The sequence below is a fragment of the Hyaena hyaena genome, unplaced genomic scaffold (assembly GCF_003009895.1).
Source record: "Hyaena hyaena isolate Hyena2069 unplaced genomic scaffold, ASM300989v1 scaffold_92, whole genome shotgun sequence".
NCBI classification, from domain to species: Eukaryota; Metazoa; Chordata; class Mammalia; order Carnivora; family Hyaenidae; genus Hyaena; species Hyaena hyaena.
Genome location: NW_024080723.1, coordinates 1,241,605 through 1,266,440, shown reverse-complemented (window position 1 = coordinate 1,266,440; position 24,836 = coordinate 1,241,605). Strand labels below are relative to the sequence as shown.

Genomic DNA, 24,836 nt, shown 5'->3' with positions numbered 1-24,836 from the left:
TATTGCAAATACATTTGAATTGGAATTTTTCAGATTCCACCAGAGACCTGGTTTTTTTCAGACGTTTTACCATAAAACAGTAATCATTGAAACATTTGGTTTTTACTAAGCTTATAATTTTTTTTATGATATGGGAATAAAATGGAGCCATACTGATACACTTGAAAAGAAGTTTTTCTTATGTTTAGACACTTAACCCAAATTTGGGCTTTAGCCAAAATATATGACTGTTTTTCTGACTTAGCCAATGTATTATCCAACATACATCAACTGAAGCAATATGGAAATACATTCCAAATGTTTGTTAATACATATGAAGTGGCTGGTGTCAATATTAGTAACATGACAAACTAAAGAGGAATTGGACATTTTTATTTTTATTTATTTTTACTTTGTTTTAATTATAATATCATTAACCTACAATGTTATATTAGTTTCATATGTACAATATAGTGATTCAACAATGAATCATGCTAACATAACTCAAGATAACCTAAATTCAATTTATATGTATAGAACATAAATATATTTAAATATTTAAATATTAAAAGGCTGAGGCACCTGGGTGGCTCAGTCAGTTGGGCAGCCAACTTCAGCTCAGGTCATGATCTCACAGTTTGTGGGTTCGAGCCCCACATCGGGCTCTGTGCTGACAGCTAGCTCAGAGCTTGGAGCCTGTTTCAGATTCTGTGTCTCCTTCTCTCTCTGACCCTCTCCTGTTCATGCTGTCTCTCTCTCTCTCTCAGAAATAAATAAAAAACATTTTAAAAATTAAAAATAAATAAATAAATATAAAAAGGCTTTTAGCACTTTTAATTTTTGGCTCTGATTCTTATTTGTCTTTCCAGACTGCTAATAAAATTGCCAGAACTAAACTATCAAGTAAAGGTGAAAGCATCTATTGACAAGTAAGTTTCTAATTTCACTTTGAAACATGAAATTGTGAGACTTTGTAAAAAGAACTCTCCTCATTAGAATAATTTCAAACTTTTAAATGTATTTCTCTAACATTACTTATCAGTGTACTTCAAATATTTGACTTTGAAGTTCAAACAGTTAATAGAACTCCAATGAACACTTACTTTAAAAAATTTTACTATAAAGTCTTGAAATGAAAATTTATGACTATATTATACTATCCTCTAAAGTATCAAAGAAAGTTCATACTAGATCTATAAAATAGCTCATTTTAAGGAATCTTCTTGATTTTACAGGAATGTTTCAACTCTAAGGTATGAAATTTATTTTATCCCGTTTTTGCTGTTTCCATAAATGTATTTTACCTGAAACCATGTAAATAGCTAAGATTTTCTCTCTAGCAATCGAAGATTTGTCCTTTGTGGAACTCATGTCAAAGCCATGTCTATTGAAGAATCTTCTAACGGAAGTCTCTCAGTAGAATTTCGACATTTGGTGAGTTCAACAGTAAAGTTACACAAGCTTCTCACCCTCCCCAAATCAGACATATCCTTAAGAATAGGCCGTATAATTCAATGTATTTTGGTTTCTGGCATTTCTTATGTGAGATTAAGGGCCATACTGAGAAATAAAACATGCCATTATTGAAGAATTAAAAATTAGAAAGAAACTGGAACTTTAACTCAGAAGTCCAAGTTCTCAAAAATGGTGAGATAGTACCTATGTATATACAGCAATCGGTCAATATAGTTTGGACATGATAACAGAGATAATTGGTCTTGTAATGGATAGGCATTTCTGGTTTCATTTTTTGACTCTCCCCAATAAATGATATCCAGCAACATGTCTGGCTAAAAGTGCTTTCATTTTCGGAGTAGCCTGGGGGGAGGTAGGATGTTCCTGGGTCTGACGGTTGCACAAGGTTTGCCTTGGCATGTCTAGAAAGCTTCTGACCCAGCCTCACCCTGCTGCTTTTTGTTCATACCACTTCCTCTTAACCTATAGTTCTCTTCCTGCTTTCTTTCTAATTCTTTGTATAGTTCTTAGATTCCCAAAGACTCTACTGCTTTTCCTGCCAGATGCATGCTGCTCGTGGTTTATTAGCACTCAGAAAGGACCTCACCCAAATGTTGGGGCACCACTGAGTCAGCCTCAAAGGGTCTAGTTTCTAAAAGATAAAAGATAAAATTTAGATTAATAGATATCTGCATATACAAATTTATGCTGGTTTTTTTTTTTTTGGTCTATAGTATTAAAGAGTACATTTCTTTTTCACTGAATCCCTCCAGTGTGAGACTGATCAATAAATAAAATGTAATAAAGAGTCATGTATTTTACATCTTTATAACTAACACTCTTTTCATGTAGGTTCAATTCCTATCCTTAAGAAATTTTCAGTAATGGACAACTTTGCTAATAAATAAAGCTGTAAAAGACCATTAACTTAGAAATGTCTAGGGGCACCTGGGTGCCTCAGTTGGTTAAGTGTCCAACTTCAGCTCAGGTTATGATCTTTCAGTCAGTGAGTTCCAGCCCCTCAGCAAGCTCTGTGCTAACAGCTCAGAGTCTGGAGCCTGCTTCAAATTCTGTCTCTCTCTCTCTCTGCCCCTCACCTGCTCATGCTCTGTCTCTCTCTCAAAAAAATAAACATTAAAAAAAAAACCTTAGAGATGTCTATCTCTCAAAAAAAGTCATGTGGAAAGGATAAGGAATATACCAAAAAGAGGTTAAGTCTTTATTCCAGCAGTTGTAATATATAAAATAAGAAAATCTTAGTTTTTACAGTGCTCTTCTGGCTACAAAGCATTTATATATACCCATTACACACACACACACACACACACACACACATATTATCTTTTGCATAATAACATTTTTAAAAATTATTTTTGAGAGTGGGGGGGAGGGGCAGAGAGAGGGGTACAGAGGATCTGAAAAGGGCTCTGTGTCCACAGCAGCGAACCCAATGAGGGACTTGAATTCACAAACTGTGAGATCATGACCTGAGCCTAAGTCGGACACTCAACCAACTGAGCCACTCAGGCACCCTGCATAATAATTTGAATTGCTTTTTAATACAAAATTAAATGTAGGAAACCAGAGGCAAAAATTTTTTAATTAAAAATCACCTATAATCTCACTACCTTATAACACTATTAACATCTTTACTTTTGTTTTCATTCTTTTATAATTTTTGTGTATGTGCTTTTTAAGTGAGATCAGACTATATACACTATGTAAATCATTGTCTGCCTTTTTAAAAATGAAGTCATCTAGATCGTGAACATTTTTGTGTCCCTGAGTCTCTAACGCCATGTAGTAGCTTACTGTGCCCGTGGCACACAACCCCCCTACCCCCACGTTTGTTTCTTTTCCTCTGTCTTGGACCTGGTTTCTCAGGGATTGAGAACCATCGCAGCTTAGCTCAGGGGATACCTTCCAGGTACAAAGGAGTGCTGAGTAGATTTTAAAACATCCCAGCGTGATTTCTTCTTTCTGAAATGTGGACTGAAAATCATAGTCTTCACAGTATGCCAACTTCCTCACTTCCCTCAGTGAAAGTTTCTAAAATGACATTCCATGAGATGAAACCGGAAGGTTCTTTCTGTTGAATCTGGGCACCTGTGTCAGGTTTCCACAATTAGAAGACATCTGGGTTACCGTTCTAGAAGGCAAAATTGCGGTCCAGAAAATCACTCTGATAGGTATGACCGACTTGATATTTAACTGATAATGCTGTTATTCTTTTTTTACAAAGCAACCAAAGGAAATGAAGTCCAGTGCTGGAAGCAAAGGAAATGAGGTATAAAATGATTTCTACAAGATAATTATTTTTAGGAAATAACTCTATCTTATTTTTACAAAGCTCTTAAGCTGCCCTTTATAGTTTTATGTAAAATCAAATTCATGTTTCTCCGGTTACAAATGTAAAACTTGGTAAGTGCAGACAGTCTAAAAATTTTTGTCTTAAAGAGGAGAAAATAGAAATTGCATATAATAACACCCTTTTAAAAGAAAAACTTAACATTTTAGTTCACATCATTCCAGACCTTTATCTATGTGTATATCACTTTACAAAATATATACACATTGTTTCATAACCCGCTTTTTTCCCACGTGACAGTGTAAGGTGAACAGCTTTCCATAACCTTAAATACTCTTAGAGAACATCACTTAAAGTGCCCGCACTGAATTGTATTTCACAGGTGTGCCATAATTTCTTTAGTCATCTTCCATTATTATAAAACATCCTAAAATCACTTCTTTTCCACAGATGAGAGGTAAGTCTCAAACCTTCGTGACATAGTATATGATAATCAGACATGGAAAACGGTCCTGTTACTTTATGGTATCAGTTACCTTGCCTTATATTTAAGGTGTTCCACTGGATGAAATTAATTAACAGAACAAACTAATGCGGTCCCAGTGTTTGCCTCTGAGTCAGTAAATAATAGAGTGGGCAAATCCTGGGTTGGAAATAGCCTTGGGGATCATCTGTTTCGTTGGACTAGGTGCTAGGACACACATCTGTGCCTTACATATTTGTAAGTAGAAAATCTGGGTTTGAGTGTCTTCTGGCCATGACTGAAAATGTGATCCTTGGCAAATGATCTGATAGAGAAAATGTTTTCCTCTTACAGATCAGGGAATAATGCCCAACGTTCTCTGTTCAGAGATGCTGCATATGCAAGATCATCTATACAATGCAGTTATAAAGTAGTGAGGCTTATCTCTGGTGTGGTTGATATGGATTCAATCTCCTGGCTTTACAGTCACAGCTTCTATGAGAAATCTCTTTGAATTATTTGTAAGGATAAAGGCACTTTATAAAATCCAACTTTCAACTGCAATCAGTCTAGCCCTCCCCACAAAACCACAGTGACTGACCACAGCAGGTTTAATACTCTACATTTTTCTCTTCCAAAAATTTTTCATTCTCTTAATTGTGTCTTAGAGAGCATTTGTCCAGTACTACAGCCACGCCAAAGATGAACTAAACCTTCCTCCCAGGGTAGAGTCTGGTCTCAGGACAGAGCTACAAACGGATGTCTACTGCCCAGATATCACAGGAGCAGAGCTTTTGAGTTTAAGAATATTCTAGTAAACAGATAAGCAGAGTTATTGTTCCCACCTTGTAGAAATCCATAAGCATTTTCTAAACTTCCTAATTGACACATTAGCACATTATAAATAAAAAGCCATTTCACACATCTCACTGGAATTCTGGACAGGGTTGCAAACATTTCAAGCAGCATAACATCTCTGAATACTACTTGCTAAGTCTGAATAGACAAAACACAATGCTTCTTAACCTTTCTAAAGTAAAACAAATCAAATGGAAATAATCTAAATAGTCAACTCTCCAATACATTGTCATCTTTATAAATGTAAAATCAAAATCTTTACTCAGCTTTCCCTAGAGAAGTCTAAGTAAATCATCTTCTACTATATAATAGCCAAGCAATGTCTTATTAACACTGTCTACTTATATTACTTTGAATGTATTTATTTCCTCTTGTTTTCTGATTAATCATACAGTCATGTCAGAATGATTTTATTCTTCCTTTTTTCCCCCTCAAGTTTGCTAGATCAAAAAACATTTTATTTTATGCTATTCCTTGAGCTCCCCCTGTTGATAGAATTGTAATATGACTCCTAGGTATATTTAAAATAAATCATAGACCTGAAAGTTGTTTTATGTACTACAGGAATAACTGAGAAGTCACAAAATATATGAAGTGGGCTCAGAAAGATAAGCAAAAAAAAAAAAAAAAAATCAAGGGGTTGGCCAGGCAGTAGGACTGATCAAAAAAAGTCAGGAAAGGGCCTAGGGAATATCTAATGATAAAATGGAGTCCATAAAGTCATAGTGCCAAAGATTGTAGTAATCAAAATATCAGGAAAACAGGAAGGTAGGATATTATACCTCATTTTCAAATTTCAAATAGTAGTTGTTCCTTATCTGTGAACACCTGCAGCAGTTCGCAGCCTGATAAGAATTTATTTGATAAATCTCCCTGTGGCATTTACTATATACTGGGCGCTGAGAGCTTCACTGACATTGATTTATGTAATTCTTGCAGAGGACCATGAAGTAGATTCTATTAGTGTACTTATTTTAGTTAGGGAAACTGAGGCACAGAATGTCAGGCCAAGATTCAAAACACAGCTCTCCATGCTCTTGGCCACTAGGCCATGCTGCCTCTGGGATCAGAAGACCCGCCCCAGGAGAAGCGCTGTTGGTTGGCACTGAACTTTGCCTTCCTCCTGCCACTAATCTCACCATGCTCCCTCCGTTTGCTGGGATTCCAATACGGGAGATCTTGGCAGGTATGTGAGGAGCGTCTCATCCATTCGCCTCTACTCCAGCCGCTGCCGTTACCGTTCTCACTGTACCCACCCAGGCAGAAATCACATAGCTACCTCACACCAGAATCCTCATAAAGTTTAGAAGAAATTTAAAAGAATGCTTTCTCAGAAAATGTTGTTTTTGATCCCCCTTTATGTTTAACGTGCATCAGTGAGGGAATGGGAAATAGCACCATGCTGGGGTCTGCCTCTTAGAGGCAACTGATCTGGCACAAGCCACTGATCCTCACTAATTACCAATTCCTAATCTGTAAAATGGGCATCATGTTGATCTGCACTTATAGGGTTGTTAAGAGGAACAAATGGCATGGTCCAATGTGATGTGCTGTGCGCATAGACGTCCGCTATGGGGCTTTTCCTGACCAGCCCTCCAGGCTCTCCCTTTGTAAAGAACAGGCATTTACACAAGTGAAAGATGACACCTGACTTAGGACAAACCACCGATCCTTATTCTTCTCTGCCCATCTGCCAAAGTGCTTGGCTGGAGATGTTCCCTTTCTAGGGCCCCTGAGCACATCCCTCTCTGGCTCCAGGTCCCTGAAACCTCAAAGGACCACATATGTGTGCCATCTTTATAGGATCACATGTCTCAGGTTCCTACTACCACCCCAAATGTCCCCACCGCCTGTCTGATAGGCGTGCGTGCACACACACACACACACACACACAGAGCCCCTCAGTTTTGTTTTTGTGGTTGTCAGAACTTCGGCTGTATACTTATTGATTGAGAACAAACCAAGATGTCATGAATGGTAGTTTCCCCAGGGGCGCCACTCCAAACCTCCCTAGCACCCCATGGCTGTTTGACTCATATCCAAAAAGAGGCAGTCAGGATGTTCAGGGGTTCTGGCTATAGGATTGGATGAAGGGAGGAAGTTGCATTAGACCCATACTGCCCCAGAAGGACCAAAGAGGTGCTTTAGAAGTCACCTCTGGATTTGGGGGTGGGGTGATGAAAGGTGGAGCTCTGGGTCCCCCACCCCAGCTTCAGTCAAGATAGCTCTGTTTTATATATTTTACAGATTGGAACCCAGATGGGAAATTTCTTTTCAAGAATGTGTTTCAAGGTTAAAAAACATTTGAAAACCATTGGATTTAGACAATTTCTGAAGCTTTTTTTGACTAAGGTTCTATAATCTGCAAAAGTGCAACATAGGGTACAAGCTTTACTTTTTTGAAAAAATGAATTTAATTTTAATAATTTGCTTTGGAATTTCACAACATCTTTTGGAAAATTTGTAGACATGCTGTCACAAAATCAAGGTTAACAATTACTCCTCCTTTCTCTCACCTTTGTTCTTTTCCTTGGAAGAACCATTGTGAAGAAACAATTTCATCACCTACCAGTGGCCAAACTCGGAAGAAATCAGTTCGTCCCTATAAAATAAACATTCCCAGGAAGCAGCCTTTCCCATAGGTCCTTATCTGGCAAAAAACTGACTAGAGAGTGATTGTTGAAATGTGGAAACTGTTCGAACAGGAAAGCTGGAATTGTAGTCTCTCGAGTTTGCTCTTTGTCGGTAGGCTTTAACTGATAAATGACAGTTTTAGCCTCAGACTGAGGTGTTGGGTAATTTTGTTTATGTGATGGAAAGTCATGAAGCACAAAGAAGCTATTAGTAAAGCCTGGGTGACTTGAGTTTCATTGAACAGAACAGTCAAACAGATGTTCTTTCAAGGTTCAGTGTTTTCAGACACAGATCCACTACTCACACGCGAACTAGCCCACACATTGTCACAGGAAGTTGATTTCCTTCTGAACAATTTAAGAAGTTGCAACACTTTGAAAAGAGACGTCCATACAAGGATAACATTAAAAGGTAAACTTTTGATGTGACACCCTGCACACAGTCCCCTTATTTTACAGGCTGAGAATTAGTTGTCATTTTCCATCCATTTCCTCTGATTCTGTGATTGAGGTCTCTATCTCCTGTGATTGTACCATCATTTCCCCTTTTATCATTGTTTCCGAGCATCAAAGCCAATGTCTGGCACATGATAGGTAGTCAACAAATATACTCTAGGTGAATGGATTGTTGTTTTCTATTCCACGTAGCCTTCCCCGTGCAACATTATCATAGATTATGGCTTGTTAAGAGATGAGCAAGGAATTTAGGTGAAAATTACCTTTATCCCAGCCATTTTCTTAAGAGAGGCTTTCTGTCAAGTCAAAAGCCATAGCTATTTGTTAACACAGTCTAGACTTCCAGGATGTATTATTAGGCACTGAGCAGAGGAAAGAAAAGAAGAACATGGCAACATCTATACCGACCTTTCTAGGGTAGTGTGTTTTTTCCCACGTGGAGACTGATCAAGCTGTTCTGCCAGTTTTCCAGTTTCTTAGCAGATTATCCAGTGTCTGCTTTTCTTTACAGGTACAATAAAGTCAATCCATTTATATTATTCAGTGCCATATAATATAAATATCATAATTATGGATATTTTAAATCCATAATCATCTCAGCTCATTAGGATGGCTTTTAACACAGCCATTAATGGTGCATCTTCTCCACAATGTTTTCCCCAGTCTATAAAGAATGGACCCTGAGACTGTGAAATTGAGTAGTGCCCCTGGCTTGGGCTGCATTGATACAGTAATAAAGATTGTGGCCGATGGCCATGCAAGCTTTGAAAGTTAACAATGCTTCCTTTTGTCAGAGCACTTTTCTTCAGTCATGTGGATTGGATTGTGTGTTGCTCCGTTTTTGGATTTCATTCCCAGTGTGCCTTACAACTGCATTGGAGGTTTTAAGTAATCATTAGATATTAGTTTCAATCACTGAAGAAACCTCTCACCATCTACATTCCAGTTCAGTAAAGTAATAACCAAAGCACGAAGCCTTTTTCCAACGTGAATGGACAGCTCTGAGTGTCATTGCTGTGTCTATGGAGTCCTGGTTTCTCACACTTTGGATTGTGAACAGACAGGTGCCATAACACAAAGATCTGAGGAAGTCATCTGTAACCATGAATAATTATATCATATTTACATTTAATTGTATAAAATAGACTATAGAGGCTATTAATATGGGGAAGGATTGGACATCATAGTCAAAAAGTCTCCCTTTAGCTGTTCTCCAGCTGTGCCCTCCCCCCGCCCCCAACTGAGAAAGATGTCTGTGGAGTCAAGGCAGAGTGCTTTCCCAGAGTCCCAGGCACAGATGGCACCACCAGTGCAAATATTTCTAGGCACAAGCAGAGGCCAATGAGCCACACTAATCGGTGAGGTTCCTCACAGAGGTGGAAGGTGAGAGATGGGCAATGGTCCAAATTGGCCCACCTTTTTCCAGGCCGGAACTTCGAGGAAGTGAAACCTGGCCAATTAGATAATATGAAAGCTTAGATGTCAAGGCAGAAGGCTATATCATATATCAGTTTGTTAATTTGATTTATAATGGTTAAATGTTTAGACATATGGTATGTAGGTCTCCATCTGTGCTTGCCCCGAGCCTCTTAAAGGTTCTATGCAGGCTCATATCATCCTGTCTGCCATTGAACTTAGTGAGGATGTGAAAGGCACCCATTAGCAAACATGAAATTGTGGATTCTTCATTTGTGTCAGAGTTTGCATAGTTAAAGCACCTTATATAGGACGGTGAGATTCTCTGTTGTTTAAAAAATGTGGGTTTTGTTGAACTTGATGCCTAAACACAAGCTGACTACTTCATCTCATGCTCAACTGAAGAAATAGCAATTTATTTATTTCAACACAGGAGGGGGTTTGGGGGGGCGAAACTAGCTGTTTCATGTGCTGGATGTACTGGTAGTAATTTTAGGGATGGTCTAAGGGATTTTCAAGCAAAATTTCCATTAACATAACTTTCTACTAACCCAGTAAGAAGCAATCCCATGAATCCAACTACCTGAAGGCAATGTAAGATATCACAAGGATCTAACCCAAGAGGGAGAGGCATCTTTAACTTTCTACTTCCTTCTCAGGAACAAATCCTAAGTTTAACATTACTCATTGTCAATAAAGTCTTCCTCATGTAATTGTCCTTCATATCATCATATTAGAACTATTTTTACTATTTGAAACTTAATACAAGAAGATTCCAACTTGTTATTAATACATTTTCAATATTAGACCATTTCTTCCAGAGTTGATTCTGCTGCCTCCAACCCCACCCTGACTTTCTGGTCTCAGTAATTCCACTTCTGTTTACAGGTTCCCATGGGCTTTATTTTTTTATTATTGAAGCCATCTATATCATCTCCAAATTTTCCACAACTCTTTTGAGACTAAACATAATATGGATGCAGCACATTGAGACTCATTGCCTCACAAATTCTACCAGAGGTTCTTCTTAAAATGTAAAATCTGATTCAGCAGGCTTAGGATGAGATCAGAGACCCTGTTTTCCTAACAAGCTTTTAGATGACAGTGTGGCTGGTCTTGGCCACATAGCAAGGTGCTGTAAGATTTCATCAAGGAAAAACAGCAATTTCTGTCCCACTCCTTCCCACTCTAAATCTACTTTCCAAAGGTGATCATTTTTTGAGCTTAGGTATTATGCTAATATCATACTAGCATTTTTTTAGAGAAAGAGAGCACAAGAAGGGAGGGTGAGAGAGAGAAAGAGAGAGAGAGAGAGAGAGAGAGAATCTCAATCTCAAGCAGGCTCCACACCCACCACAGAAACCAACACGGGACTCAATCTCATGACAGCAAGATCATGACCTGAGGGAAATCAAGAGTAGGACATTTAGCTGACTAACCACCTAGGTGCACCTAGCATTTCTTGATTTAAAAAGAAATGATGTGTATATATATATATAATAAATGTGTATATATATATAATAAATATATATGTACATATATATATTTAACTCCTGAATTCTTTCTATAAAAGGTTAAACTATGGCTTTTGTATACCAGATCTCCATATATGTAAATTTCCCCCCACCTTCACAGTATCATTGTATAATATATTTTAGCTTAGTCAATATACTCAATGTTTACATTACAATGAGTATATAAAAATTATTAACAGCTGACCATATATCATAGTGTAATTGTATTTCCATTCTTGTATTACTTTTAATCTTCCCTGGATTTATTAGTTGCCTCAATTTTTTTATTTGATCACTTTATTTTATGTACCTGTCACTAATATAACCCAAAACCCTTTTTCAAAATGTGAAAACTTTTTACAATATGGCAAAACAAGTTAATCTGAGTTTTTATTTTTTTCTTTTTTCTTGGCAACATCTTCTGGGAACCCTCCATAGTTTGCTCTAATTTGGGCTGATTTCCCTCTGATTCTATTGCACAATTATTTTTTTAAATTACTTTTGCCATCATCCTAGGAGGTGCGTTTTCTACTTTACTAGATGTTGAGAAATTATTATGTAAACTAATGGTACCAACCCCCATCAGCAGTATATGACAGTTATCATTTGGTTATGCCTTTGATCTTTTTCCTATTCTAGTTTCTCTGTTCTTTTTCTAGAATTTCTGTTAGTTTTTTATTGGAGTTTGTGTATTAATTCTTTACTATCTTTTCTATCCTATTTTTTAAAGTTTCTTCAGTTTTCTTGTTTCACTTTCTGGAACATTTCTTTCACTTTATTTTCAGTCGTGCTGACTTGTATATTTCTATTATATTTTTAATTATTAATTATTTTCTGAATATTCCTTTTGATAGCATCTTAGTCTTGTTTCACTGATGTAATATATTTGTTATGTCTTTAAGAATATTAATAAATATTTTTAAACATCTTTAAGAGCTTTTTAGTGAATACACAAACACACACAAAAGTAGAGAGAGAAATACAATGAACCTTCCATTTATGCATCACCCAGCTTCAACAATGATTAACATTTGCCTATCTTATTTCATCTGTTTTCCCCCTATAAACACACTTTTTTTTTTCTGGAGCACTAAAATTCCAGATAGTATGGCATCTTACTCATTGATATTTTGGTAGGCAAATCTTCTGGATAAAAGGTTTTTTAAAACTTAATCACAGTACACTTACCACACACACACACACACAAAGCAATTTCTTAAAATCTTTCCTTAATAAAATTCCTTATTTGTTCAAATTTCTCCATTGTCTCAAAAAGATCTTTTTATAGTTAGTATGTGCAAATCATTATCCAAGTGATGTCCAACCATTATGATTGGTTGATTTGCCCCTATTCTTAGGTCATTTATTTGTTAAGTTAATATATAAAACTGAGCCTGATACTTTTTTCAACTCTTCATTTGCTTTTTTGCAGTATTTTTTTTTTTTCTGAGCTCTTTCTTGTTGATTTTTGTATTTGTATTCCTGTAACAGGTTTTGTCATGTTTGGTGATTGTCAAATGTTTGCTGTTTAAGAGAAAGGCACTAAAAGTCTGGAAGCTCTATGTGTATATTGGGAATTGTAGACTTAAGGGTGATTATTGGGACCTGGTTGTCTTACTGGGGGACCCCCAAAGGCAATATCTGTAATTTGTCTCCTTGATCTTGTCCACTTCCACATGTCTTTCCTGGAGATGTCAAAGAAAGGGGCACAGACTTCTCCATAGACTTTTACAGGATCTTTCTGTTTTCTGCATTGTCTCTCATCCCTTCCCTCAGTTTGGCCTTAGATCCAAAATGCAGACAGCCTCTCCAGTTCCTCTGATTCATCCACTCTAGAGAGTAAACCTTCTGTTCCACTCCAGGGCTGAGTAGGGCTGAGGAACTCATTGCATGGGCTCAAAATTGCTCCCCTCTTCAGCCCTCTTCACTCTCTGGCCTCAGGGGCTCAATGCTTCCTACCCCCTTGTTCTGAGACACACTGTCCCTTATTGTCACCTTCCCTCCATACTCCCCCACCTCTCACTAGGCATCTAGGCATCTAGGTTATAGTTTTATTTTACTAAAAAGTTGACAAAACTTACTGAATTTTCTGGAGGGAGCAAAGGAAAATACATGTTTTCCACCTGCCATGTTTAACCAGAAGGAAATCTTGCTTTCTTTTAAAATAAATTCATTATGATACAGATTTGTTTCTGTTATATCTACACATATATGCCTCACTTGTATTAATAGTTTGTAAGTCAAAAGGACTAATTTTTAAAAATTAAAAATAAGGAGTTATTTGTCTGGATTTAAGCTGATGAAAATATGCTGGAATTTTAAGCAGAAATTATGTTGTTTTGGAGACTTAAGATCATTCAGTTTGTGGAAATGAAGATTTCTCACTCTATATACTCTAGATAACTTCTTCAAATAATAAGAGAAAATGTTCCACAATAGGGAATGTTTGGGGCATTTAATTTAAGAATTTGTTAATTTGTATAGAAGCAGACCTATTAATAAATTGCAGGAATGCATTTGTAAGATAACAACTTATTTCTTTCTTCCTTAGGGCTGTCACATGGTAACTGAAGAGCTTCATTCTATAACCTTTGAATCACAGATCTGCCTCTATGGCCTGACCATAGATTTGGAGGTAGGTGTCAATCAACTATTTACTAATAATATTTTCAGTAATTTGCTGTCATTTGTAGACGAAAGCTAAGCCTTTTCTAGGTTTTAGTGCATTCTCTATTTTTGTTGTTGTTGTTTTACTATGGAAAAATCAGTATGTCAGTTACTAATTAGTCAACATTCTACTATTAGAATGTATACTATTCTGGTTAAATATACATAATAAAATCTCATGGGCATTATCAATTCAATATAGATGGAATACTTTCTTACCCAGGTTGCATGTTTGTTGGTTCTTTTTCCAGACTCTTCTGAGTCATGAATACTCAGTGGAAAGCCTTAAACTATGTCACACAGTACATAAAATCTCTCAGAATGAAGGCTTTTCTAATGTAATGAGTAAAGACAAATGATAGGAACATTAACAGTGCATTGTTTTGATTCTCTTGTAACACTCACCATTTTGCTCAAGAAAGGAATAAAGAAATTTTGAGGATTAAATTGAACATGACTGACTTTGAGCTACTTGAAGGCAGGACATCATGGCTTTGTCATTCCATTACCAGTGACTCACTCAATGCCTAGCATGTAGTAGATGTGCAACACTAGTCGAATAAATGAATGAAAGAGTTCATGAATGAACAAACATGGTTTTACACACCCCAGATATGATCTTATTTGTCAGATGTATGGTTTTAGAGTCCTGCCTTTCTTTTTTAGTCTTACTGAATATAAATGTGTAAAATTTTTCCATAAATGCCTTCCTCATTTCTTTTCCTTAAACTTCTATTTCTGTGACCTCTTAAGCTGGGTATTTTACTGTCTACAGAAATCTAACTTCTGTTATGGGGAAGGAACTAATGCAGGTTGATTGGTTTTGCACACTATCTGGGAAAGTCTGTTTATTCCATGAGGTTGAAAACTACTGTGTCAGTACTACAGGTGACTTCCACAGCAGACCGGGCAGCTATGTTTCTCCAGAATTGCTCACCTCTCCATCTTCTGTGGTTAAAATGCCCATGTTTAATACTGACACTAATTAGACTGTCAGATCATAACTTGAATATATTGATGTATTTCAGAGATAAATTTAAAATTAAATTCCTTAAAGTAACTTATTAAGAGGACAGTTGCAAAATTAATACAACCTCTAGTTGCATTTTAGGCTATACATGATATGAGAAAGTATAAATATTTGTATGATGTCAAGGGAAGATACTAGAGAACCTAACTGACCAAGCAGTCTGAAAGAATCCCTGTTTTTATGGCTCCTTTCAAATCTGTACTTTGACTCATACATGCTCAGAAAGTTCCCATACCTTCACAAGTCATTTTAGTATGTAGGGCAGTGTAGATAACTGGGATTAAAGTAGTGGAGCTGGCTCGAGATAGCCCTTCAGGGTACAGGGTCAAATATAAAATCAGTGCAAGGTACAACTACCTGTAATAACAGTGCTTTTTTTTTTTTTTTTTTAAACCAGACCAGCTCATTACCTGTGGTGATGATTTCCAATGTCAGCCAGTTACCTAATGCTTGGGCGTCCATCATTTGGTACAATGTGTCAACCAACGATTCCCAGGTAGAGTCTCTAATCTTATTTCTCCTCCTTTAAGCCTATTTGATATTTGATTTGCTTTATTGTTAATAAAACCCATATGAATCAAAAGATATCTATACATAGATATAAAATATATCTATATGATTGATAGATAGATGGATAGATAGATAGATATAAGATACATATATTTAGTTGTATTAATCCTCTCTCTTATGTTATATTTAAAGTAATATGTTCTGATGTGCTTGGACACTGGGAGGGTTCCGACTAGCAAAACTGACAGAAAAGTATTTGTTACTTCTGAGGGTCTGGTCAGCTTCCAACTGTGTGCATCCCAGAGAGTTCTAACTCCATCCTATGGCTCTGTTAATTGTACTTGGAGAGGCTTCTTGGTCTGGAATTGAATATCTGCTTTGTTTACCCCCCTTACTTTTGGCCACACCTCCAAACAGACTTTTCTACAAAGGTAGAAAATTGGTTTCCAAATAAGTCACTAGAACATTGACTAATGCCCTAATGCCTAACTGCCCCCTGATTATACATATTTTCAAGTTGATTATAGATTTAATCCATTCTAGGTGCAAGTTGGGTTTTACTGCCATCTGGTGGTTATTTGAGAAATAGATTAAAAATTGGCCTCAAGTTAACAAAGCAAGCCCCAAACAGATGCTCTTCTTAAAAGACAAGGAGAGAAGGGAGTGGCAAAAAAGATGAGTCAACCCTTCCCCTTGTTCCCTCTTACAAAACCTCAGTTGTGTTGTCCTGGAAACCACCAAGGTCTAGAGAAAATAGGTCAAATGTAAATAACATTTCTTCCTAATTCAAAGCAAAGATTCCCTCTTAAGGGAAGAATTTTTTTTACCTTGGGCTCTAACAATAAGAACAGACATGATGAGTTGGCTCTAAGTGTTCTTTCCCTTTTGTAAAAATGTGCCTGATAAGGAAACAACATGGAAAATGACTCAGCCCTATTCCTTCTGATCCTCTGCTTCCCTGGCATCTGAAACAGATTAACTATACAGAAGAAGGCTGCACAGGGTACATGGTACCTCCCTTCCTCTCAGGATAATAGTGAGAATAGGACTCACTAGAAAAGTCACCTGGTCTTTAAAGCCAAGAAGAGTCTACACCCCTGGAATTAAATGCCATTTCCTGTTGGGAGCTACACATATTCAGAGCTTTTCATTCAAATCCAGGATGTAGGAGGAAAGATGGGTCACTTCTCTGTCCTCAGTACAGTACTGTTGCACGAAGATTTCCTCAGCATCCTTCTTCTGTAAGAAAGCCATGAAAGTTGTCATACGAACCATCCTAGATTCTACTCTATTCCTGGATGAGAAATCTGGAGATGCAGATCATATATAGTTCCTAAAACGCAGATGCACAGCCACTTACAGAGTTCAGCATAACAATGAACTCTGTTTTTCTTCTTTATTCTGCTTCAAAACCTAAGCTCCTAGACCTTGATTATATTCTATGCTCTTTGGTCATTTATCCAGACACAATTCTGATTCAGGGGAAACTGCCTCTCTAGAAACTCTTTCTCTCCATTCCTCCCCTTCCTATCTCCCACTCCTTGTTGGTGTTGGATGCTGTGTCCTCTTTCAGTCCCACTTTCTGAAATCTCTTGGATTCATTCCTTTTCTCACTGCCCAGCTTAGTTCACGCTCGCCAAAGACCTTCTCCCTGTACTGCACTAGATTACTTAATTCCTCCCCTCCTTCTCTCCTTAGAACATCTTTCCTGGCTTTCACACCTTCTGCTTTCCAGTAATCTGAGATAAAGTCTTGTCTTTCACTATTGTTGACCCAGTTCCTGGTACAAGCAATCTTGTTTGCAGTTAATCACACAGAAGACTACTATATTATCCATAAAATAGGACTCAGGTGAATTTATGAATTCATATTGTAGGGCCACTTTCTTTAGCCCGAGACAACCTTTTTTGTGCTGTGGGATGCTTTGTTTGTTCAAGGTATAACTTGTTACCAACCCATGATAAACTAATTAAATAACTTGATATAGGTTTTGTTTACGATTATTAGTTAAGAAAAGAGTATTTGTCCAATGATTTGTTGACAGTGTTAAGTATTTATATGAGTTGATTGATAGCTCATAGTCTAAGGAAATTTAAAAGATGCCCAACAATTCTTTCAAGGATAAGATGGGGCCATATATTTTATTGGACTCAAGGATTAAGGAACTCTTTAGGAAAAGACAAAATCAGTACAATTAAAAAGCACAACAGAGGTATGCCTGGGTGGCTCAGTTGGTTTAGCCCCTGACTCTTGATGTCAGTTCAAGTCCTGATCTCAGGGTTGTGGGATTGAGTCCTGCGTTGGGCTCCATGCTGAGCATGGAGTCTGCTTGGAATTCTCTCTCTCTCTATCTCTCTCTCTCTCTCTGTCCCTCTGCTTCTCTCCACTACTAATGTTCTCTCTATATATAAAGATAAAATAAATCTTAATAAAAAGCAGTTCAAACAGCCCAACTTTTAAAAAAACACATAAATAAAAATAAAAAGCACAAGAGAGATGAGTCTATATTCTTTATTAACTTAGATTGGCATAAAGAGTTTAAAACAGGGACTTTATATATCAGATTATAATGTGTTCAGTGTAATTAATGAATATAATCATCATTAACAATTCTATTTCAGAACTTGGTTTTCTTTAATAATCCTCCATCTGCCACTTTGAGTCAACTCCTGGAAGTGATGAGTTGGCAGTTTTCATCATATGTAGGCCGTGGCCTTAACTCAGATCAACTCAATATGTTGGCGGAGAAGCTGACAGGTGAGAGCTGTTAGATGTGGAAGGCTTGCCTCTGTTTGGGGTACTCAAGTATTTTAAAGAACAAGGTGATATTACTACTATCAATAATAATAATGATAGTCACAACTTATTGAATGTCTACTATATTGTCAGGCATAAAACTAAATGTTATGTTTTCTTTATTCAGAATGGATAACTCATTGGTTTTTACAATTTATAGATGCGGATACTTAGGTTCAGAGGTTAAGTGACTTGCCATGGCAGCATGGCTAGTACATAGCTGAGCCAAGACACAGGCCAGGTCTGTCCAGTTCCAAAGCCCCTTCCTTTCCATTCCACTCTCCATTCTCCAGGGTGTTTTTGTGCCATTCCCACTGAGTGCAATGTGAAGCCTGAATGGTGCTTTGATCTTTCGTGTTAATATCACAATGGTCACTAACCAACCGGACGATAGCTGATTCCAGGACCAGGGAATTTACTAGAAATTCAAAGCCATCCATGCAATTCTGAATCCTCCGTATCAAGAAAATTTCAGTTTTGACTAATGATTTTAAAATTTGCAAAATAGTCATTGGTACTTCATACAGTGACTATAGTGTAAGATTTTTCTAAAAGAATTTCAAAAGATTATCTATGTTTTGACGAGTCTAGGTGAACACATTTAGCATGAAAAAAAGAGTTAAGATTGGACTTGTATACATTTCTAACTAATGTAGGGCCAAAGATGGACTTGAGCAATAGCAGTGAAATCGTGTGTGATTTGACAAGCGATGCTGGGTTGCCACTTGTACCTACTGTGTGATCAATAGGTATTTAAATAAATCAGAACTTTGGGGAATATTAAAAAATTTAATTAATGTAAATATACTTTTTGAACTTTATTTAGTTTATAAACTGCAATAGTAGGCATTCAGTAAATATTTGTTTGAGTGAATAAAGTTTTTAAATACATAGTACAGGTAGTGGCCATGCCCTTTCAGATCCTTATCAAATTATCCTTATGGGTTATAATTTCCTTAAAAATTTAGGTAGAAACTTTTGTATCCTTTCATTGCTCTGGATCAAAGTAGTCAATGCCTCCTTATTACCTAATGGGTTATTAGTTCATTCTTTTCATGGTAATAATCAGGACTCCTGGTAGTCTGGCTATATCTAACTTACATAAATTTATTTTGTGTTTATTTACCGACATTAGGCAGCTCTTACTGCCTCCTACATAAGCCATGTTCATGTCCACTAAGCCTCATCCTGCATTATTCTTACTACTGGGAGTGGTTTATTCCTCCTCCTCTAATAACTTATATCCTATTCATTCATGGGGACCTGGTCTTAGACACTCACCCTTTTCCTAAAACTATCTTAGCTCCTCCACTGAAAAGAATTTTTCTTAGATAATAAATTTCATATCTTACATCTTTACTGTTCCTAGCATTAAGCACACATAAACCCATAGCAGATGCTTAAGAAATTCTTGAAAGGGGCTGGGGAAAATTAAAATTGAGCACCAAATTGAAGAGTTTTATTGTTTAATAAAAATCTCATCCTTTTCTTTCATTTTAGTCCAGTCTAGCTACAATGATGGTCATCTCACCTGGGCCAAGTTCTGCAAGGTACAAACAGGGGAACAAGAATATCATTTAGATCATTTTTTTTAGTAGTGCTTCTATTTAAGCCTCCATATTATAATCTGGAGTTTTAAGGTTTTCCTGGATGCAGTTATTTTTTTTAACTCTATTGTCTCTCTTAAAGGAAATATTTCATTGAAAAATGGAACTTGATGATTATTATATCAATTACTATAAATAGTATTTGAAATAATATTCAATTATTACTATTGAAATAGTGATTGTCCTAATATGTTTGTTTATTCCAATAGGAACACTTACCTGGTAAATCATTTACCTTTTGGACATGGCTTGAAGCAATATTAGATCTAATTAAGAAACACATTCTTCCCCTTTGGATTGATGGGTGAGTTACAGACTATATTTTCCATAAGAGTTCATTAGGTTCTTATTTTTATGCAGTTTTTTGCCCTTCTTTTTCTTTTCTTTTTAAACATGTTTAGTGTCAAAGGGGGTGGGAATAGTTCGCTTTCCTACATTCTTAATGGAGCACTTATTTTTACTTTAATCTTAGAAGACTATTTCATTGACTTTTTATTACACTCAGTACAAATCTGTTCTTTGTGAATGAAATAAATGCAAGTGTGATAAATTAGTGTTTGTTCAGATTAAATTATGCATTGTTCTATTTTTAGGTATGTCATGGGCTTTGTTAGCAAAGAGAAAGAACGCCTCTTGCTAAAGGATAAAATGCCTGGAACCTTTTTGTTAAGATTCAGTGAAAGCCACCTTGGAGGAATAACTTTCACCTGGGTAGACCATTCTGAAAATGGTACATGCTCGCTTTTGTTTATTCATGCGAAGTTAGTATGGAGTTTGGCTATTGGTGTTTCAGTTTTCAGAAGTGTGTAGTGTGGTGTTCTGTTTCTCATGTGTTCAGTGGGTTTAAACATTAGCTGTTACAGTTGTCCCAGAAGAGAGAACCATGAATTTCTCAGAGCCTGTGTGGGTGTCCTCTGTCACATGGCCATATGTACCGTCCACAATGCAGAAAAGGGCTGGCATTGTTCTATAGCCAGTGACATAAAGATAACGTGGGCAGAAAGAATGCCCACAAAGAATGCCTGCAGGAACCTGAATATTCCTCCCCTCATCCCCCCCTTTTTTTAAAGTTTATTTATTTTGAAAGGGAGAGAGAGAGAGAGAGAATGTGGGAGATACAGAAAGAGAAGGAGCATGTGAGAATCCCAAGCAGGTTTCACACTATCAGCACAGAGCCTGACACAGGGCTTGATCTCACAAACTGTGAGATCATGACCTGACCCCAAACCAAGAGCCGGACATTTAACCAACTGAGCCACTCAGCAGCCCCTCATCCTTTCTGTTTTTCCAGGAGAAGTGAGATTCCACTCTGTAGAACCCTACAATAAAGGCCGGTTGTCTGCTCTGCCATTTGCTGACATCCTTCGAGACTACAAGGTTATTATGGCTGAAAACATTCCTGAAAACCCTCTGAAGTTCCTTTATCCTGACATTCCCAAAGACAAAGCCTTCGGTAAACACTACAGCTCCCAGCCATGCGAAGGTTAGGTTCTTTCTGTTTGCTTGTTTTGTCCAGATTTTGGAAAATGACCTCATATTGGAGTAAACAAAGTTCCTCTTTTTATCCTTTGATCATCATAAGACCTAGGGGGTACATGAGGTCAAAGCCTTAGAAATGAAGTAGTGTGTCAAACAGTTCCTGAGGAGGGATGGCTGGGGCTGTCCAACTCCAGCAGGGTAGTTAGTAATCAATAGCTGTGACTGGACTTAACCATGGCCATGGCGGCCTCTTACAGCCACTTGTAGAGTTTGGGTTTTCTCCTTTCTAAAATAGAAGTAGTACTGACTTCAACTCTATGACTGTGGGAGAAGAAAAATAAAGTGGAAGTAATGATTAGAAAGCTGTCACAAGTTAGGCAAGTTTGTTTCCTGCAAAAGAAGCCCGGGGTTTATAAGCTTTATACTTTTTACCTACTGTCATCGCACAACTCAGACTGTATGGTTATTTGGCAGGGAGGGCACAAGAGGGTCCGTGCAATGTCATGCCCCGCTACTGCGAGCCTGCCAATAACAATTCTTGACATGCCTGCCTTTCCTGGTTGTATCCTAAGGGGCTAAAATAATACCTGACCAAATGAAACATTTGGTAAATATTTGTTAAATACATGACAGAACATAAGTAAAATTAGCCATGTAATTGTAATGTAAGTTTACCATTCTTTGTCTCTAATAAAAGTGTATACAATCCACTACAGTGTTCATCTATAGCCACTCCATCTATGAGCACCATCTGTTGGAATATCCTACAATTGTTTACTCATGGATGGTGACGTGCTGCTGCCCTAGAGTTACTCTAAATCCCTCCAAAACACAAATAAATCAGTCTTTATAACCAACTTAAACATAACATAGAAGATAGAAGATAGTTAATATAATTCACTCTCAATTTTTCCCATGAATTTTGGAGACAATAATATGCAAAGTCAGATTAGGCCTGTCAAGAGATTTGTTTTTCTCTTCTGGCACATTTTAGGTCCACCTACAATACTTTTTAGTGATTTTGTGAATTGCTAAACAGTCATATTATCTCTCTTATTTTTAACATTACTTATATTTTTCTAGACTTTTAAAAAATTTTATCAATCATATTGATAACATTTTATCCTGCCTTTCTTTTCTAGTCTCAAGACCAACAGAAAGGGGGGACAAAGGTTATGTTCCATCTGTCTTTATCCCCATTTCAACAATGTAAGTAACCTTAGCCACATGTAAAATATCTATTTTGAATTTATTTTTTAAATAAATAAGCTTTTCTACAGGAAATTTAAGGATAGAGCAGACTACATACACATGACAATAAAGTATTTAAATGCTCAATATCCTATTTTCTTTAATACATAAAGCTAGCCTTCAGAATGCTCCATAGTCTACCATACCTGGAATTATTAAGTTGCCCTTTTATATGTTATATATTCCATAACAGGCTGAGTGCTCTGATTTCAAACAATGAACTAGGCATCTCAGTGTCACAAATAGATGAAGCCCTAGAAATGAGTTCCATTTAATCCTTTTCAATATGTACTTTCTTATCTCTTTAAGCCGAAGTGATTCAACTGAGCCACATTCTCCATCAGATCTTCTTCCCATGTCTCCAAGTGTATATGCAGTGCTGAGAGAAAACCTGAGCCCCACAACAATTGAAACTGCAGTATGTTTCCTTTCTTTTCCATTGCTGGTCAAGGGCACTCCTAATGAAGCAAATGTGGTACCTGTTAATCAAAAGGGCAGAAGTTCTGCCTGAGAAGTGAGAAAACACATGTGTTGGAACAAATCCATGTGCATAACACTGGGTGTGTCTATATGTTGCTGTGGGTCACTGATATTATAGGCATCCAAAGGAGACAGTTTCATTCATTTTAACTGCTTTCTTTCCATCAAAAGCCATCAAAGGGCAAAGTATTTCTGTACCTCACTCATGTTCTCTTTGTCTCTACTTTCACCATTGGCCATTGGTCAATATTTATTTTAGCTCAAGCATCACAAATTCCAGTTTTTCTTGATTAATTGTCTCTTGTATGATTAGTCCTGTCCCAGGAGCTTCTTCAAGTAATATATGAATTACAGTCAATAACAGCATAAGAGTACTCTCCTGAGAAGTGAGTCACAATCTTAAATGCAAAATGTGATTTAGGATGCATTTTATTATCATTCCTCAATACAGTCAGGTGGTTCAAACCCCAAATTTACATACAGATGAACATACTAGAATAACAGAATCTTGGAAGGACCCTGAGCCCCAAGGGATTTCTATCTGATGTTGGGGAGAAAAATTTTTACTTTACCCTTCAAGATTCTTCTGGCTTATCTAAGAATTAAATTGACATGAGATGAATAGGAGAAAATCAAATAATTACTAACCAAATGAAGTGCTAAGAGGGAGGCCATTAGTCAGGCACACAGGCCCATGAGGTCCACAGTCAGGCAGCTGAGGCTTATATGCCATTCTGAGCTACAGAAAAGGGGCTAGGAGTATGGGACTTCAAAGGAAATGAAGACAATTCACAGCAAGATGAAAAAGAGTAAACATTTCATAAACAAATGTTTGCTGGGCCATACGGAAATGATGGGAGAGAATTTAAACAAACAGACTGTTGGTTCCTCCCTGTCTACCATACGTAGTTCATATTACACTGCAGTTACCTATGGTGATCATGCCCTTCCTGGAGCAGGTCCTCTATCTAAATGCTTTCAGACAGTTAGGGGGAAAAGTCAAAGTTTCTTCCTGAGCCTTTTGTTTCTTAAAAATAATCAGCCTAAAATAATTCACATGCTAAAAATATATATTTTAGAGTGGAAAATTTTGATTATAAATCAAGTGAGTTTTAGTTCTTCTCTTGAAGATTTCCAGGGATGGAAAATCCACATTCCCTATTGACAGCCTATTTCAATGTTAGTTGTCTTAAATCATTTAGTTATAAGAGAACTTTTGCTACACTTTGCAAGCATTTCTTCATTCTATTTTGCATGCATTTCTTCATGAAATGAAATTTGTGAATACTTACTAGTTAATTGGTAAAAATATGTGATGTATATAGTAGATAAGAGGATGTTTACCTAAGAAATTATGACTTATTTGCAAAACTAATAGTTTCCTCAAAAATCATTTCCATTTTCCAACTTTAGATGAAGTCTCCATATTCTGCTGAATGACAGGATAAACCCTTGACACTCAAAAGAAGGAAACAAATGAAAAAGCTTAAAGACTGATCTTTGCCAACAATCAAATCCTATTTCTTCAGCTTTGTATATACCCGTTTCCAGGAAATGGTTCAAGTGTGAAGCTCTCCTCTCACCGCATGACACCACCAATTGGGAATGTTGTGATTGGAATGCGAAAAACCAAAGCTTGCGAGATAAAACACTTGAAGAAACCAGTGTTAATATAACATTAACAAAAGACTCCTTTATATGTATTTGTTTCATTTCTGATTTTGTTTCTCACATGTTGCTTACAGTTTTGGCTCCAGAACGATTAAGTATTAAGATTTCAGAATAGAGGCGCCTGGCTGTCTCAGCCAGAAGAGCACGTGACTCTTGATCTCGGGGTTGTGAGTTTGAGCCCCACATTGGATACAGAATTACTTAAAAATAAAATCTTTAAAAAAGAAAAAGAAATAAGAGAAAAATATTTCAGAATAAGTCAA

The 24,836-nt window shown here is 36.8% G+C and overlaps 1 protein-coding gene across 9 annotated transcripts in view; it reads left to right on the top strand.

Annotated features, from left to right (window-relative positions):
- Positions 1-24,605, top strand: part of STAT4 (signal transducer and activator of transcription 4) — a 117,272-nt gene extending 92,667 nt beyond the window's left edge. For 6 of the 9 annotated variants that reach the window (XM_039234710.1, XM_039234705.1, XM_039234706.1 and 3 more), the window contains 14 exons: positions 849-908; positions 1,215-1,232; positions 1,320-1,413; positions 3,677-3,721; positions 13,634-13,717; positions 15,177-15,275; positions 17,911-18,046; positions 19,586-19,635; positions 19,902-19,996; positions 20,286-20,422; positions 20,984-21,175; positions 22,314-22,380; positions 22,732-22,982; positions 24,316-24,605. In XM_039234710.1, the coding sequence (XP_039090641.1) occupies positions 849-908; positions 1,215-1,232; positions 1,320-1,413; positions 3,677-3,721; positions 13,634-13,717; positions 15,177-15,275; positions 17,911-18,046; positions 19,586-19,635; positions 19,902-19,996; positions 20,286-20,422; positions 20,984-21,175; positions 22,314-22,380; positions 22,732-22,933 (1,279 nt within the window). In that variant the 3' untranslated portion in view covers positions 22,934-22,982; positions 24,316-24,605. The remainder of the gene's footprint in view (positions 1-848; positions 909-1,214; positions 1,233-1,319; positions 1,414-3,676; positions 3,722-13,633; positions 13,718-15,176; positions 15,276-17,910; positions 18,047-19,585; positions 19,636-19,901; positions 19,997-20,285; positions 20,423-20,983; positions 21,176-22,313; positions 22,381-22,731; positions 22,983-24,315) is intronic. The other 3 variants (XM_039234712.1, XM_039234713.1, XM_039234714.1) reach the window with 1 other exon arrangement.
- The last annotated feature ends 231 nt before the right edge of the window (positions 24,606-24,836 follow it).